At 36.6% G+C, this 18,513-nt stretch overlaps 3 protein-coding genes across 3 annotated transcripts; 2 read left to right on the top strand and 1 right to left on the bottom strand.

The window, feature by feature from the left end:
• Positions 1-100: 100 nt before the first annotated feature.
• On the bottom strand, positions 101-1,392 carry K444DRAFT_620403 (uncharacterized protein). Its single transcript, XM_024881702.1, has 5 exons — positions 765-1,392; positions 684-718; positions 385-631; positions 305-336; positions 101-254 (listed from the first exon to the last, which is right to left on the bottom strand). The coding sequence occupies exons 1-5, from the start codon at positions 988-990 to the stop codon at positions 210-212; spliced, it is 585 nt and encodes a 194-aa protein (XP_024728179.1). The 5' UTR covers positions 991-1,392; the 3' UTR covers positions 101-209.
• On the top strand, positions 1,149-2,881 carry K444DRAFT_228400 (uncharacterized protein). The gene is made up of 4 exons (XM_024871205.1): positions 1,149-1,698; positions 1,752-2,027; positions 2,080-2,171; positions 2,224-2,881. The coding sequence occupies exons 1-4, from the start codon at positions 1,307-1,309 to the stop codon at positions 2,742-2,744; spliced, it is 1,281 nt and encodes a 426-aa protein (XP_024728178.1). The 5' UTR covers positions 1,149-1,306; the 3' UTR covers positions 2,745-2,881.
• A 12,452-nt stretch (positions 2,882-15,333) lies between these two features.
• Positions 15,334-17,865, top strand: K444DRAFT_601557 (glycoside hydrolase family 95 protein; the record flags this gene model as incomplete). Its single annotated transcript, XM_024878688.1, has 2 exons — positions 15,334-16,051; positions 16,124-17,865. 2 exons carry the CDS (start codon positions 15,334-15,336, stop codon positions 17,791-17,793), a joined length of 2,388 nt encoding a protein of 795 aa, XP_024728177.1. The 3' UTR covers positions 17,794-17,865.
• Between the last annotated feature and the right edge of the window lie 648 nt (positions 17,866-18,513).

Here is an 18,513-nt window from a genome sequence, read left to right as displayed (position 1 = left end):
GCGTTCTCCGGGATAAACCCAGTGAGTCATGCTCCTTTCTCTCTATGATGGAAAATCAGTGAGTCTTGCGGGCTCAGAAACGAGATCCTCTTTCCCCATGATCACGCAGGTCTGGGCAGTGGAGAAGATGGACCGTAAATTTATCAAATTCATAATGAGTAACCTGTTTGCTATCCATAAATTCCTGCCCGCAGCCAAGCCGCAGTTTCTCATTGACCTCCACGGAGCCTGGCAACAAGTTGAATTGTACTGTTCTGGATACTCTCAGTCCCCAATCCCAAAAATGTGAACTACAGAGACTCACCTCTTGGAGGTCGTAGCTAAGAAGTGTCCTGTCTATCGTAGGTCAGCATCAAATCCCGTGTCTTTGGGTGGGAAATTTACTATCGTCCCATTGCTTCCCGCAGCATATTAGTCTCAGTTCTGACATGTTGATGGACTTCTCGCGGCCCAATCTTTGCTTCAATTCAGCTACGGTAGAGGATAGAGATACTTGATGCAGAGTCAAAGTTTGACCTTTAAGGCTGTTGAATAGTACATTGTTGAGTATCTTCTCCGAGTATGCTGGGGGATTGGTAGCCGATTTTGGGTCCTGGGGGGACACAAGTCTGGCAAAGAACAGGATGTCGGTCTGTTTGGCAGTATCTGTGAGTGAGCGCTCAGAACAGCGGAAGTACACTCACATCTTGAACTCCATAAGACGCAAGGGTCGCATTCACTGCTGGATGTTAGCACCGATCCTATTCACGCCGGCAAATACTTACAGTCAGTCATCTCTACATCAACATATGCAACCGCGAGCGACTCCCATTCGGCGGCATTGTTTAACTTAGCTGCAATCGCCATCTTTAGACCCCGGACCGTCTCGGTCGTCTTGAAATTGTTCAGTTCGAATATGACGCCGTCTGCAGCGTCAATGTTGACGTTGACCTCCTCGGCGAAGAGAATATCGCGCTGGGCCACAATTGCAGCATCCTTCCAGTCCGACATGTTGCCAGGTCAATTTGTTAGGTGCGAAAGGGATGGAAACAAACCAGAAGGAATAAAGTGTCTGTCTGAGGGAGGTCAGGACTTGGAGATAACAATTCCTGACAACGAGGCTGTAGGATTGTGGCTTGCAATGTGCATGAAAGGCGTGGGCACCGGGCACATTCAAGAATTGATTTTTCGTGACGTGTCATGCATGAGAGCCAGAAATGTGTCTCAATCGATCGAGGCAGATTCGGCTGGCTCCTGTCGAGTGTAAACTGCCCTTCATTAGAGGCTCCTCCTGGTCCGTTCTCTCTCGAACACTGGATTTGCGACAATGGATGACCGCCACTTCGAATACTGGAAAGTCTGCTGGAAGATCAATTTGTTCTTTCAGGAATCCGTTGTGCGTGTTCAAAGGTGCGTTGTCTGTCAGCAAGCGGAGGGAAACGGGGACAGGATTTGGAGATCAGCATTTTGGCGGGAAGCGACCACCTGCTCAGCCGGACATTCTCAGCTACAGCCTTCCGACACCCCCGAACATGAGCCGGTGGTATGCGCCAGGTGCGAACAGACCTTTGTATTTGATGTTGTAAAGGGGAAGCATACTTGCCAAGTTCAAGACTGTAGGCGAATCTTGAGGGTTGACATCGATATTGTGAGAGGAAAACTCAACCCCAGAGCTTCAACCAACTTCACCTTGGAGAAAGACCCGGCCAAGCTGTTGAGGTACGTAGCACGCTATCACTCTCCAAGATGCTGGGTTTTGATCCCAATGCTAGAACATTTCTCTCGTTCGTTCAACAATGTCGGGTGTACGAATGCGTCGTATGTTCCGATGATGCACCATATCCTGAGGACATAGCTATCGCCTACAAACCACCGTCGGCGGCTTGCAAGCACAACAGAAACGCATGCAATGGATGTCTAACGACGGGATTTGAGTCTGCCATTCGTGGAGGCACTTTACAAGACCTTGTCTGCCCGGATTCAGAGTGCCGAAATCCTATATCGAAGGGAGACATTCGACTTCTGGTGTCTCCGGAGGTTTTCAGAATGTTCGAGTTCCTTCACTCTTCTATCTGAGCTCAGCTGCTAACAATGTTCTAGCTATAGTATGAAGCTCGCCAACGAGGCTCTTTCTAAGCACGAAAACTTTCGCTGGTGCACTTGTGGCAAGGGACAGATTCATGGACCAGGCAGTAAGTTTTCCCTCCCGGTACGTCTACCCGGCACAAACTCATGTCCTTCCAGAAACAAAACCAGAGTGGAAATGTGTCATGTGCAAGAAACGACATTGCTTTATATGCCCAAGCGAGATTGAGCTCTGCTCCCATCTCCGGACCATTGACGACCTCGAGCGACGGACCAAAGCGCAGAAGAAGCAAGCAGCAATTCACGCATTTGCGTTCTCCAAAAAAAGACAAGAGACTCAACGCAAAGCGGAAGCAGCGAAAGCTACGAAGGCTACGGTGGCGAGAACGACGAAGAAGTGTCCAAAGGCCGGTTGTGGCAACATGATTGAGCGAAAAGGGGGGTGTTCCCACTTCAGGTGCCCCGAAGGAAAGCCGCCGAACGTGTGCAACACCCATTTCTGCTGGGAGTGCAAAGTTATCCGGCCAGGCGGAGCGGCGATTCATTTGACCACTTGCCGTTCGCAAAGCCTAAATAAAAAGAAGAAGGAGGATTTGGATACCACCGGTTACGCGGCAGATTGGGATAAGGATCCTGGATATGACTTTGCTCTGGATGCGGACTTAAAGCACTACTCGTAATTGGTGTTGGTATGGGCTTCTCACCAATCAGTCAGGCTCGGCAATGATACCGAATTTCGGTTATTGATCCGTATTAATACCAGAATCATAAGGTATCAATACTATCGATACCAGAATCGAGGACCCCCCTGTCTAACCCCTTGAACTATAATTCTTATTATACTTATTACCTTTAATTAAAAAAGGTAAGTACAACGTTATAATTAGAAACGTTGCTTTAATAGTTTTAGATATTTTTACAATTTTTTAAGGACTTTAAAAAGTCCACTTTTTTAGTATTCCTCACCCCTTATTAGCTGTCTGACCCCTCTCGCAAAGAAAAGTACCTCTACATATAAATTTACTATATAAGGTACTTAGCAAATTTCTCGCTTAGAATCAATACTAGATCAATACGGCTCGATCCTACCAATACTAAGTCATACCAGGGGGTATTAATACCGGTATTGATACCTCAGGTATCGTTGCCGAGCCTGGCTCTTGGCATCCTGTTACTTTCGCAATATCATACTAGATGAAAAGGTTCATATCTTGGACTCTTGGGCTCTCCAGCGAGCCACCATTTGGGGGGCTTTTTTTAAAAGCTTTGGCGAATCGACTGCCATTGGTGCGAAAATGGGATCTTGCCGAGCGTCGCCACGGCATCGGAGTTGATGGAGCCTAAGGTTAGTGGCACATGCATCTTCCCGTGGTTGTGGATTTTGGGACTTCTGATAGACGAGTCCACTCAGTCCATATCCCGAAGAAACCTAAGCACTACCGGTAGGGTAAACCTTACGTGCAGGGGTTGTCCGCCCCTGAATTCTTGCCGACACTCCGCATGTCGATCAAGACTCCACCTTAGGGGGGGGCGCCACAATTTGGAAGTCGACTGACTAAGGAAAGCTTCGCGGCTTCGCCATCAGGCCATCATCCTATTAGCCTGAGATCTGTATAAGAGTTTATGGATATCTGAGCCTTTGTGGAGTACTCCATGGGGAAGCCCGATCCTGCCCTTCGAGTTTGGTGCGGCACTGCCAACCATGTAGAGAGGGTTCCAGTAATCTGCTGCCTTTCCTCGGGTATCAATACTGTACTAAATGGCATATAAGATGATATCTTATTTAACTTCCCAAGAAAGAAGGGTGTTTACAGGGGTCTGACGTCCCTCGATGTCCAGATCATCGACACCTTAATCTCCCAATCAAAGCCACTCGGAGCTCTACTAACGTATAAATGTCTCTAATTTATATTGGTCAGAGTCAGAATCAATAGTTATCAGTAAGCGATCTTTGTTTGTTCTTTAATTAAGCGTTGCTAATTCTTCCCTCTTTACAGACCTAGCACTTTTAAGACTCCCAGTCTGCACAACGTTGACAGCCTTCCCAATTCGATTCTCAGCTTCCTCTATTGCCATTCTCTATCCACAGCTCTGTTCAAGAGATAGGTGATACGTACGTTATATGGAAGGAGGTTGAAAATGGGCTTATTAGATAATATGGACATAGAACAGGAGGAGAATATAGCCACTAATACTAGGGAAGCTACGGACGATTTGATTGACTCTGATGATGATATCGAGTTCGAAGACAATAAGGACGAGGAGGATAATACGGAGAATATAAATATAGACTGATTTGGCCCCGAAATTTGGAGTTTTAGGGGTCTAGAGAAGGGAATAATAGGTGGCAGACGTGGGAATAGCTTTATTTTCGCGGGGTTTTAATAGGGTGTTACTGTGTCCGTTAAGATAATATCTTATATGAATTCTAGTCAAGTGGCAATTGAAACCATATCATATAGAACTAGCATCTTATATTACTGCTATTATCTTATATGCCAATTAGTACAGTATAGAGAGGCTATGTCCTGCCTGCTTGATGGCCAAGCCTTAAAATACTCAACATAGTTGGAAATATCATTCCTAGAACGTTAGATCATCCGCCCCAAAGCTTCAATAGTATACCACAGCCATGCATTACACGCAACTCATTTGCTGCTTCTTTGCTGTCGCCATTCATCTCCTCTGCGGCTGCCAGTAATCCAGTATCATCTCCAAGCGAGCTTCACAGCCATTCACTGACTTCAACGACAACATCTTCTTCTACCCAAAGAAGCTGTCTTCATCAACGAGGATAGTGCCGGTGACAACGGATGGAGAAAAGTCGATATGGAGCAGTGGGCGGCTTACTCGCGCAGTTTGAGGATCATCGCTGTGCAGGGCAATAAGAAATTGTTGTTTGATAACGGGGCCAACGTGGGAAACCCAATGCCAATTCTGTCTCTTGTGGCGTTGTTCCAATTCCAGCAGACGCGCAAGCATTGCTGGAGATGGACAGAGAGCTGGATGGTGGAGAAGGTGACACATTAATTCTTTATTCAGAACCGGCGATGCTTGACTGAGGATGCACATAGCAATTCCAAACATTATTCTCGGACGTGGTCATTGTTTCTCGTGAGCATTCGAAAGTAAATGTTGCAACAGATCCGCAATAATTTTGGCTCCTTCCATATCAAGCGCCAGAAAAGAAGCGCCTCAATGGTAGCTTCGACTGCCCCCTTCCAATCTGTTGGCAAAAGACAAGATGTAAACGGGAGCTGACCCGCGGCAAGTAGGATACACGCACTTCGGGCAGAAGACCGTAGCATTAGCCACGTTACCACGTACCATGATGTCGGTGGTGAAACACCGGCCGATTGATGAGTAGTCTTTCGAGATGGAAAGCTAGGCCTTTAGCAGCTAACTTACCGTTCGCCGGATCCGACGCTTGTGGAACCGAATCGAATTTCCGTTCCACACTATCCAGTCGTTCGATAATGGCGAGGCTTGCCGGATCAAAGGTGGACAAGGCAGCGGGGGCTGAAGTACACTCTGCTCCAATGCTCTCGCAAAATGAACAAGAAGGCTTCTTCTGGTCACACTTGGTCCGCCGGGCACGGCAGACTTGGCAGGCGGTGACGGCTCTTTTCCTTGGGTATGCCGAGCTTCCCCTGCTGATTGCGAGGGCGCTTCGTTTGGATGAAGACCCCGGATTCTAGGATGCGGGTAGCTCGTGTTGTTGCATGCTTGAGCCTTAACGTGAGGGTGAGAGGGGGTACGAGAGGATACGAGTAGCGTGAAGTTTTCAAGAGCGGAGCGGATTGTCGGGGCGAACGTAAACTTTTAAGTCTTTTATAACCCTCAGCCCCTCATACGCGCGCTACGCACCAGACGCTCCAATGAGCTTTGACCCTACCACCTCCCCCATTACCCCGCTACCCCGCCTCCCCACAGGCTGTCATGCGCGGACGATCTGGGAAAAACTAAAACGACCCTCTCCACCCCCCGGGTGTCGATTAGGGGTGTCGATTACCAGGATTATGGGTGTCGATTGGGAGTAAACTAGCTACTAAGGTTAACCCAAAGTAGAGGCGCTTGAACAGGAACACTAAAACTCTGGCTTTTTCTTTAATTTAATTTAATTTAATTTTATAAGAAATTCATATAATTTAATACTTGTTTTATTTCCTTATAGCACTAATAAGCGCTATTTAAATATAAACTTTTATAAAAATTTGGATTAGTAATAACTCTTTATATTAAAGAAATTAAAAATTTCATATTTTATAGCCTAAAGGTAAGCTTAAGAAAGCCTAGAAATTTAGTATAAAAGTCCCTAAAACCAAATATAAGAGCCTTATAAGCCCCTAATTTATAAGGCCTTATAGGGTTCAAAAACTAGAACCTAATTAATTAGTATATAAACTTACTTAAATTAAAATTCTATTTTAAGAAATCTTTTTATTATAAGTTATAAAGCATATAATTATAATATAAGATTTATAATATACTAGCTTATACTTATATTAAAAATCTAACTTAAGATTTTTAAAGAGCTTAGGTAGCTTATTACAAATCGTTTAATACCCTTGCCCTAATTAATACCCGGTATAACGGCTAGTATAAGGGCATAATCTGCCAAGAACAGGATATTGGAAACAGGTATAAAATAAAGCTAAGCCGGAATTATTTGGACGGAATAATACTAAAGGTTAAGGCATTCTCTCTACTTTATTCTATAGCTTAGTATTTTCTAATATATAAGATTCTTTAAACTTTAAGCCTTTAACTATTATATTAATCCTGCTATTATATAATACTAAGCTTACTTGACTTGGCCTATAAAGGCAATATAATATTACTAGTAAAGAACCCGTATTTATTCTTAGAAAGTAAAGACAGAATACTGCTTTTAATATTTAATAATCTTTTTAAACTATAAAGAACTAGAGAGCTTAACTAGAAGTATAATATTCTTTATAATCTAGTTAATCTCAAAGCCTGATCCTTAACTAGAATAGATAATATTCCTCTCCTAGTAATTGGTTTTCTACTAATATAAAAGAAGAAAGATATTATTTTTTATAACCCGGTTAATCTCGGAGCCTAATCCTTAACTAGAGTAAATAATATTCCCTTAATACTAATAAGAGTAAAAGAACCGGCCCCTTTCCCTAGTATAAAAAGAATTAGTAGTAGTTAACTAATTTAAAATAAGAAAAGATAATAGTTAGTTTTAGTCTACTAACTTAAAACTAGATAAGATAATAATTAGTTATAGTTTACTAATATTAAATAAAAAGAACTTACTTAGTACTTATCTTTATAGCTAATATTCTTTCTAAAGCTATTATAAATAATCCGGAGCCAAATATTACTACTATAAATATATTAGATAAAAGGCCCTAATATAATAAAATAGAAAAGCCGAACTTTAATATTATAAACCTATATTATTAGAAAAGCTATTATAATATTATTTCAGAAAAAGATATTAAGAAATAGCTAGCTAACTTAAAACTCAAAATTAGTATAAATACTTCGAAAATAAATAAGGTCTAATAAAAATTACTTATACGGGATAATCTTATTAATAAATATTATCTTATAACTAATAAATAAACAGAATACTATTAGAAATTTCACTTATATATTAATTAACTTACTAAGAAAGTTAATAAGCTAGAGGTAATTACTAGTTAACTTTATATAAGGAAAAAACTAGTATAAAAAGAAGTAATAAAATAGAAATCCAAATAAATAGATATTTAGAAATACTATAAATTCCTGTTAGGAGAATTATTTAAGGACTAATACTAAGGCTCTTTCCTGCTTTTAGTTTATAGTAATTAATTATAGCTTATTAGAATTAAGAATCTCGCCCTATTTATAAATAAGGATAATTACTAGATTAATAATTAGATATTTAATATAAGAAATAAACTAATATAGAACTTCTCTAAATTTAATAGTAAATTACTAAAAATTACTTATATAATATAACTAGTTACTAGAGATACCTATAACTTTATTTATAATTAATTAGAACCTGAATTAGTTAGATAGATCTTAACTATTAAATAGATCTTTAAGATCTTCTAGTAAGCTTATAGTAAAAGTAAAGAGATAAAATACTAAGAAATAAAAGAGGTATACTAGTACCTGAGATAAAGAAATAAGCTATTTCCGGTATTCTAGATAGAGTTTACTTACTTAATAATAAAACTAGGGAAATTACTAAATAACTAATATAATAATTTAATAAATAAAATAAATCTCGAGTTATTTAAGAGCTTGGGTAATAAGAAGTTTACTACTTCTAGAGACCTTATTAAGTAATATATAGAAAAAGAAAAGAGATTTCTTTTAATTAAAAATTAGTAATTCTAGAAGAAATAACTAGTAGAAATCACTTATTATTAAATACTATTTTGGGCTAGAAAGCCTACCGGGATCTAAGAAACTATAATAATCTTATATCTAATAGATTAACCTTAATAGCCGGTATTCTTATAGCTAAAAGAGGTAATCTATTAAGAATTTAAGAAGAAACTAAACTAGCCAGAGGGTTTTTATTATTATAGCTATAAAAAGCCTAGATATATAAAAAGTATCTGTCCTGACTTTAATAAAATTATATTTATTAAAGAGAATTATTTAGAAAAAGCTAATAATTTAGGAATAAATAATAAGAATACTAATTCTTATTTACTATCTAATAAGAAATATAATATTAATAAATCGGGAAAAGTCTAGTTCTAAATATAGAAGTGGCTTTCCTAAAGTAAGAATATTACTAAGAACTTATAGATCTCATTTAGCTAATTAGTAGGAACTAGTTCCTTATTAATTATTAAATATACTAGAAAGGCAAAACTATAACTTTCTAATACTTAATAAATACTAAAATAAATATATATATTCTAATTAACTAAAAATATATTTACTTTTTAATAAAAGTATTATAAATGCCCTTATATAAACTTAAAACCCCTATTTTCTTATAAAATTTTAATAAATAACCTAATAAAGCTATTTAATATCTAGCTACTATAAATCTAGCTATTAATTAGTATTCCTAAACTTAATAATATCTGCTTATTACTAATCTTAGCTCTTATAATATAATTCTAGAAAGGAAATAGCTAGTAAAATATAATATTCTATTAAACTATTAATAGAATTAACTTTATTAGCTAGAGAATTATAAGATAAATTAGCTAGACCTTATTTAGAAAATCCGATATTTTAATAAGAAATATTAAAAAATAACTATTCTAAAGATACTTTAACTAGAATCCTAAAAGAAATTAGTAAAACTAGACTCGAGAAATAAAAGGATATATTTCTTATTTTTTTACGAGATCTTCTTATAAGAAAAGCCAAATACTAAATAAGAAAGAAAGAGCTAGATCTTAATACTCTTGAAATAGTTAAGTTACTAGATTATTTCTGCTATTTTATTAAAGTAGCTACTTTCTAATTAAGTATTAAAGATCCTAGTAATTTAATTAAATTAGTTACTATTAATAAAATTAATTATATACTTAAGAAATAGGATTATAAACTAAAGAGATATTTACTATTACCTATAATAATTAGATAACTAATACTATAGCCTACCGGATACTATATTTAAACTAGTAACCTAATATATTTCCTGAATATAAATGAATCTAATACTTTTAATAATATATTATTTTTTAATTCTAAAGAACTTTAAGAACTCCGGGTATTTCTCCCTATATAACTATATAATATAGCTAGGGCATTCTCTAAAAAAGTAGCAGATAAGCTTCTTTAATCTTAATTCTTTAATTATAAGCTCCGTTTTAATAAACTAGATCCCTTAATAAAAATAGCCTATTTTTATAAAATAAACTCTAGTAAACTCGAAAAAATAAAAGAGTATCTTACTAAGAACCTAAAAAAGAGTTTTATTAAGCCGTCCGAATTTCTTTTCTTATTACTAGTCTTATTTATTAAAAAGAAAAATAGTAGCCTATAATTTTATATTAATTATTAATAGCTAAATACTATAATAAAAAAGAATTACTATTTTTTATTACTTATTACTAAGACTTTTAACTAATTAGCCAAATTATTAGTATTTACTAAATTAGATATTTAATATACTTTTAACTAAATTCGTATAAAACTAGCTTTTATAGTATAGGCAGCTTTTAGGACAAGATATAAATTCTTTAAACTAGTAATTCTATTATTTAAACTCTATAATAGTCTAGTAATTTTCTAGTAATATATTAATATTATCCTAATAAATTATTTAGACGACTTTTACTCGGCCTATATTAATAATATATTAATTTTCTCTAAAAATAAAAAAAAGTATTAATAGTATATTAGAATAGTTCTATAGAAGCTTTAGAATACCGGATTATAAGTTAATATTTATAAATACGAATTTAAAGTTTCTAAGATAATATTTTTAGGATTTATTATTTCGAATTAAGGTATATAAGTAAACTTTACTAAAACCTCTATTATTTGAAACTAGTACTAACCTATAATAAAAAGGGAAATATAGTTATTTTTAGGCTTCTATAACTTCTATTATAGGTTTATCTAAGCCTATAAATATATTTCCTGCTCTCTAAATTATCTAACTAAAAAGAATACTTTACTAAAGTTTATACTTAATAAAACCTAGCTAGATATTTTTAATTAACTTAAAGATCTGCTTTTCTCTATTCCTATATTTCTCTATTTTAAATATAATAGGGAAACTTGTCTAGAAACTAACTATTTAAACCTAGTTACTATAAGTATATTTTTTTAAAAAAGCTTAGAGAATAAATAATAGTACCCGGTCTCGTTTTATTTTAAAGCTCTTTAAGAAACTAAAAGCTATTATAAAGTTTATAATAAGGAACTTCTTGCTATTATCTAAGAGCTTCGGAAATAGTAGATAGAACTAATTAGCTTACCTAATTTTCTAATTATTACTAATTATAAAGCTCTCAAGTATTTTAGTACTAAGAGGCTCTTAAATAAATAATAAATCTAATAAATAGGTTTCCTATTAGAATTCTATTACTAGATTACTTATTAGCTAGATAAAGATAATATTATTACTAATATTTTATTCCGAAAAGACAAGCTTATACTAATCTAGAAATAGGCTAAAGAAGCTAAAAGAACTTAATAAGTTATCCTATTAGATCTAATTCTCGCTTTTACTAAAGTAATAGATATAGCTTATATTTCTACTAAAATAAAAGAAATAAATAAGCTATTTATTATAATTAAAGTTCTATAAACTAATTAGATATATTTAGCCCTAAAAAATAAATATAGGAAAGCCCGGAAGAATACGGATTTATAGGAAATATTAAATAGCTATATACTTTATAATAAAAGGCTTATTATATTAGATAAATATAATAATCTATAAACTAGGCTCCTGTAATAAATTCATAATATAATAACTATTATATATCCCGGTTAAAATAAGACAAAAATTCTAATTCGGAAACTTTACTAGTAGCTTATTCTCTCTATAGATATTAATTACTTTATAATAAATTACTATAAATATTAAAGATCTTATAAGCTAAGAAATAAAATACTAGGCCTATTATATTTATTACTAGTTTTCTTAAGAATATAAGACAATTTATTTATAGACTTCTATATTTCTGGTTCTATAAGTAAAGAATATAATAATATATTTATTATAGTTAATTAATTATTTAAATAATATATAAGCCTATTAATAACTAAAAATACTATAGCTAGAACTACTACTAGCCTGTTTTACTACTATATCTAGTAATTCCGAGATTCTTTTCTTATTATTATAAGTAACTAAAGACCCTAGTTTATTTTAAATTTTATAAATAAACTATTAAGATTAATTAGAACTAAGCTAAAGCTCTTAATTATAGAATATACCCAAACTAATAAATAAACAGAAATTATTAACTAGATTATTAATATCTAACTTTGCTTCTTTATTAATTACTTCTAGAATAATTAGGCAGATTTACTTCTAGTACTTAATACTATAGGTACCGCCTGCCTATATAAATTAACTGGCTTATTTCCCTTAATAATTAACTATAAATATAAACCCAGGCTAAACTTTAACTAGATACTACTAATAATAGAATTCAAAATACTAAAAAAGAAACTTAATTAGAAAGAAGTATAATAATAGGCTAAGAGAATTAATACTACTATTAATTATACCCGAGAATATATAGTAATAGCTTAGGAGTATTAAGCTAAGTAAGCTAATAAGAAATAGCAAGAACTAGACTTTAGTCTAGAAAATATAATTTATATAATTAAAAAGATATAGAAAACGAACTATTTATCTAATAAATTAGATTATTTCCTTACTAGACTATTTAAGATTAATAAAATAGTCGGTTATTTATATTAATTAGATCTTCTTCTATTATATAGGATTTAGCTAATTTTTTATATAAATAGACTTTATAAGAATTCTATTAATTTACTATCTAGCTAGATTAATAAAGAGCCTAATTTACTAAAGTTAATAGTAAACTCAAATAGAAAGTCGAAAAGATTCTTTCTTTTAAGGTATTTTATAGTAAGCTTTATTATAAAGTTAAATAGAAAAAATAAAATATAAATAATAAATAGTATTTTATATTAAACTTTAAGAACTTAGTATTTAAATTATATAAATTTCAAGAGTAGAACTCTAGTAAAGCAAAATCTCTTATCTAGCTAAATAAATGAATTTAATATACTAAAAAGAATAAGTTTAATAAAAACTATTCAGATAATAATAAACCTTAATAATAAGGCCTTTATAACTAGAGAAAAAGAAGAAAAACCTAGACATTTTCCGGGTTTTATCTAAATCCTAGTATATTTCCTTTATTTTATTATATTAGTACTTATTTTCTTTTCTAGAAATCTGGGTAAAATACTTTCCTTTATTATACTAGATTATATTTTACTATCTAGGCAAATTATAAAAAAAAAAGTAAATTCTTAAAGCTAAGCTAAAGATAAATACTTATCTATATTAGTTCGAAATATTATTAAAAATCGAGGGAAACCTTTCTAATTATTTTAATCTTTATAATCTTAACTATTTATATTACTATTACTGCCTTAATAGAACTATTAATAAAAACAAAATAAATAAGAAATCCCGGTAATATATTATTTATAGCCGGACTAAATAAGGCTATTTACTAGATCCTAAATAACTTAAATAATAGTAATAATATCTTAAGTTTAGTAGCTATTATTATTATTAATATAACTACTAGCTAAACTACTTTTATAGACGAAAATAGTAATTCTCTTACCCAAAAATAGATTAATATATAAAATATAGCCTATATTACTCTTAAGAATATATCTGAAATTACTATAAAAAATATCTTAGTAAAATATTCTAAGAATAATAAAATAGAGGTTTTAGTTACTAGTAATAATAAGTCTAATAATCTAATAGGCGAAATAGATAATATTAATAAGAACTTCCTTATTAATCTTATAAAGCCAAATACTAAAAAGATTAAAAAGAATAAGGCTAGCTTATTTAAGAAATATAAGGTATTAGATAATAGTAAGAATTCTAATAATAAAAAGATTAAGAACGGAAAGACTTCTAATAATAAAGGAAACTTTAACTATAATAAAGATAACTAAACTAGTATTAAAATACCTATTATAACTAGAAGACATATAATACTAAGTAGTAGTTATTATATAAAGTACTAGTCTAAAACCAAGAGCTAGTAAATAATCCTAAAGACTAAATTAAAGAAGTAATATCCTATAAATATTAATAAATTAGTATATAATACCGTTTAGGAAGTCGGAAAACCTCTTAAAAGCTCTTATAAGACTAAAACCATATAGCTCAAGGCCCAGGAATTTAATAATAAAGTAGTTCAAATAGCCGCCCTTAATATATAAGTCTCTATTATAGAGAGATAACTTAAGAATATATATATTAAGCTTAAGAAGACCCAGAAGTTAATTAAGTAGCTTAGAAATAGTATAATTAAGCCAAATATTACTACCCTAACTAAGAAAAAAGGCAAGCAAGCTATTATATTAAAGCCTATATTAATAGATAGACTTAATCTACTACTCCTATTCAAAGACTGCCTGATAATAATAGTCCTAATATTAGCTATAGCCTATATAATACTTCCAGACTATATTATTAATATGGGTATAGGCATAATACGAGTAATAGATACTAAGGACTAGCCGGAATATACTAGGAACTGGGTTATTCTGGCGAAGTCAAGACTATACTTTAATTATAAGTAAGCTATAGGAATTAGACAGAATGGGGTTAATGGCTATTATTTCCTCTTTTTTTTCTTTTCTGTACTATGGCTAAATAATTCCCTAAATGAGGGTATTTAGACTTCTCTTTGGGGGGGGGGGGGGGTAAATGTAACGGCTGGCGTAAGGGCATAATCTGCCAAGGACAGGATATCGGAAATAGGTATAAAACGAAGCTAAGCCAGAATTGCTTGGACGGAATAATACTAAAGGTCAAGGCATCCTCCCTACTTTGTTCTATAGCTTAGTATTTTCTAATACATGAGATTCTTTGAACTTTGAGCCTTCGACCATTGCATTGATCCCGCCGTCACACCCGGGCAGGGGAGGGGTAGGGGGTGTGACGGTACTAGCTGGGGTCACGTGGGGTTAGCTATTACTTAGCTGGTTTTACCTGTCAAGCTAGCTTTTCTTCTTCTTTCTCCCTCTCTCTCTCCTTCTTCTCTTTAGCTTAGTATTTTTAATACACGAGATTCTTGGATCTTTGAGCCCTGGCCATTGCCTCGATCCTGCCGTCACAGGGGAGTCGTTTTAGTTTTTCACGACGATCTAGGGGAATGTCGGGTAGGTTCGCTTAAGCTTTTCGGGTAACAGTTCCAGGATTGATAGTGGTGGAGATACCCGACACTTCCCTAGCTCTGTACCCTCTTAGTCCCTTTACGAGTAATTGTTGGCTGCCGGCAACTGCTCGGCAACTGCTCTTTGATCCGCATTGACGATGTTCTATGCGGTCATTTCTCCGAAATGAAATGGTTTGCTACTGTGGAGTGTGGCCATTCTTCCATGGAGTAGTCAATGAAGGGGAGCTAGTCCCCCGCAGTTTGTGAGCCGCGTGCTTTCAGGGGATTCACCAGGCGGCACGGAAATGATAATTTTTGACCTAGTAATCTTAGCCTATTTCTGATATAAAGAGCTCGAAATCTTCCACGTTTGCGCTTTGCACGTTGCGGGTGAGATACTCTCAGCAGCTCTCTTTTCGAAATGGATGCAAGAATCTTTTTGCGAGCAGCAGCAGCGGCATCACTGCTCCTTCTTTGTTTTGTCGAATATGCCTCGGCCAAGACTTTTGCTTCCACACTACTGTGGTACAAGACACCAGCCGGTATCTTCAATGAAGGATTGCCTATCGGAAACGGACGGCTGGGTGCCAACGTCTATGGATCGATTTCCAAGGAGCAAATTGCGCTCAACGAGGACTCTTTCTGGAGCGGAGGTTTCCGAGACCGCGTTAGCTCAACTGCACTCCCGGCATTTCCTACCGTCGTAAAGACGCTCGAGGGAGGAGACCTTAAGGCCGCTGATAATTTATGGAATTCTAACATGACAGGTAATCCGACTTGGGAGCAATGCTTTCAACCGGCAAGCACCATGTTCGTCGACTTTGGCCATAACGCTTCTCTGGCCCAAAACTACAACCGATCCCTTGACCTTCTTACCAGCGTAAATACCGTAACCTACAGCATTGGGAGCGTACAATATACACGACAAGCAATTGCAAACAACCCCATGGACGCTCTGGGATTCAGGTATCAAGCGAACTCCACAGGCAGCTTGAATTTTACTCTTTCTTTTACTCGTGGTCAGGCGCTAAGGTCCGTCAATGCAAATGCTTCCACTCGCACGATCACGCTAAGAGGAGGCGGGACGTTGGACAAAACTTTGGAATTCACTGCTAAGCTAAAGCTTGTGACGCAGACAGGTGAGTTAGAGGCAATCTTACCGACTACCAAATATGAAAATAAAGAATAAAGCATATCTAACACAACCATAGGAACCGTAACTGCAAGCTCGGATGGCACCTCGCTCGTCGTGAATGGGGCTACAGATGTCCAGGTATACTTCGATGGAGAGGGAGCTTTCAGATATTCTTCGCCAGCCACTTGGGAAGCTGTCATTGACAACAAGCTCAACGCAGCCGTAACTGCTGGATGGAACTCCTTCTACCAACAAGCCATCACCGACTACAGCGCCTTGGCAAGCCGTGTAGTGCTTGACTTGGGCAATTCTGGGAGCAATGGAGAAGTTGAAACGCGTGCACGCGTGGCCAATTGGAAGAAGAATAACCACCTCTCAACAGATCCCGAACTCCTTACTCTCTTGTACAACTATGGCAGATTCGCACTGATATCTTCGTCGAGACCTGGAAGTTTGCCCGCTAATCTCCAGGGTGTTTGGAACGATCAATTCTATCCTTCTTGGAGCTCTAAGTACACGCTCAACATCAACCTCGAGATGAACTACTGGCCAGCAGAAGTAACAAACCTTCCCGAGACTCATCTACCACTGTTCGATTTCATGAAGAGCATGCAGACGCGTGGTCAGGGTGTTGCGAAATCCATGTATGGAGCAAACGGCTGGGTATGCCATCACAATGCTGATATCTGGGGAGACTGTGCACCAGTTGACTCTAATACATACTGGTCTGCGAACACCATGGGAGGAGCTTGGGTCAGTCTCCATCTGATTGAGCATTACCGATTCTCTGGAAACAATACTTTCGCCACCAACATTGCACTACCAATTTTGAGCGACTCGCTGTCATTCTTCTACGACTTCCTCATTCTCAACGACCGCGGCTATTATGTCACGAGCTACGGAGCATCCCCAGAGAATGCATACCTCGTGCCGAATGGATACCCCAGCAACGGCTCAGTGGTTGGGATCGATCAAGGCACTGCCCATGATCGCCAGGTCCTGTACGAACTCTTTAAAGGCTTCATCGAACTCTCTCAGGCGACAGGTAGCACGGCCGGAGTGGCAAAAGCCCAACAATATCTCTCCAAGATCGAACCTCCAAACATCGGCACAACAGGTTACATCCTTGAGTGGTCGAAAGAGTTCACGGAAAATGAGCCAGGGCATCGCCACCTTTCGCATCTCCTCGCCGTGTACCCCGGAGCACAAATCAGTCCCCTCCTGAACCAGACACTTGCTAACGCTGCGCTCGGTTCCCTCAACCACCGCTTAAGCTCTGGCGGCGGTAACATGGGATGGTCGCGAGTCTGGGCGGTCGCTATTTACGCCCGTTTATTCCAAGGCGATCTTGCTGCCAGTTCCATCACCAATCTCCTTACAAACTACATCTCGTCTAACCTGTTCGACCTCAACGGTGGAGTGTTCCAGATTGACGGCAATCTCGGCATTGTAGGCGCCGTTTGTGAGATGCTACTTCAAAGCCACGCAGGTGTTGTCCATCTTGCGCCGTCGCTTCCGACTACAACGCTTCCGACCGGAAGCGTCACGGGGTTGGTAGCACGAGGCGGCTTCGCCGTCGACGTGGCATGGAGTAACAATGCGTTCTCTAGTGCCACGATCAAGTCCAGTCGAGGGGGGACTTTAGCCTTGGGGGTTGCAGGTGGCATCAGCTTCAAAGTCAACGGCGCGGCATACACTACGCCCTTTAATACAGTAGCCGGACAGACTTATCAGATCACTCTCTAAGTACGCTGTATCTCTATCGTCATCTCTAGAAGTTGTGTGTATTTAAGTCTGAGTAATAAAGTTGATTCTGAGTGTAAATTTTCCAATATATTGGCAAGACCCGTGATAATGCGCTCCAAGTTGCTGCAGTTGGAGGACATGAAGATGTCGTCCAGATTCTGTTTTAAAAAGATTCGAGAGTTCGACGCAATCCTCTGAGGTAGAAGCACGATATTGATCACGTGATTCACTCCCTCAGAACTCCACCTCGTTGTCGACCCCACATTTGGACTGACGTTGAATCAGGCTCCCGCGAAAAGAAAAAAAAAGAAAAGAATATAATGGAATAACCTGCATGCTGCGTATTGAACGGCGCTAGATAGAAAGAGGCCATAAAACGTGCGGTACCTACATTCCCCTTGCTTGTTCTTTGAGAAACTGATTCACATCCTTTTCGAGAACCTCACGGACGGATTCGTCATCGATGTGCACGTGAAGTAGCTTCTTGTGAACTTCAATGTCGATGTAAGCCTGCATATCCGGTGCGGTCAGTTCCCCATTGACCCCGATCCTGGCCCAAGAACTCAGAGCTGACTCAATATAGTAATCTTGTATGCTTGAAAGGGAAACCTTCACAAGGCCGAAACCTCCATTTATAGGGGTTTCAAGCACTTCTACCACTTCAGAAAAGCTTGAGCTGTCGATCTCGTCTGGCGCGTCGATGATGATTGTAGTCTGAGC

This window comes from Hyaloscypha bicolor (assembly GCF_002865645.1).
Source record: "Hyaloscypha bicolor E unplaced genomic scaffold K444scaffold_182, whole genome shotgun sequence".
NCBI lineage: Eukaryota > Fungi > Ascomycota > Leotiomycetes > Helotiales > Hyaloscyphaceae > Hyaloscypha > Hyaloscypha bicolor.
This window is presented reverse-complemented; position numbering and strand designations above follow the sequence as displayed.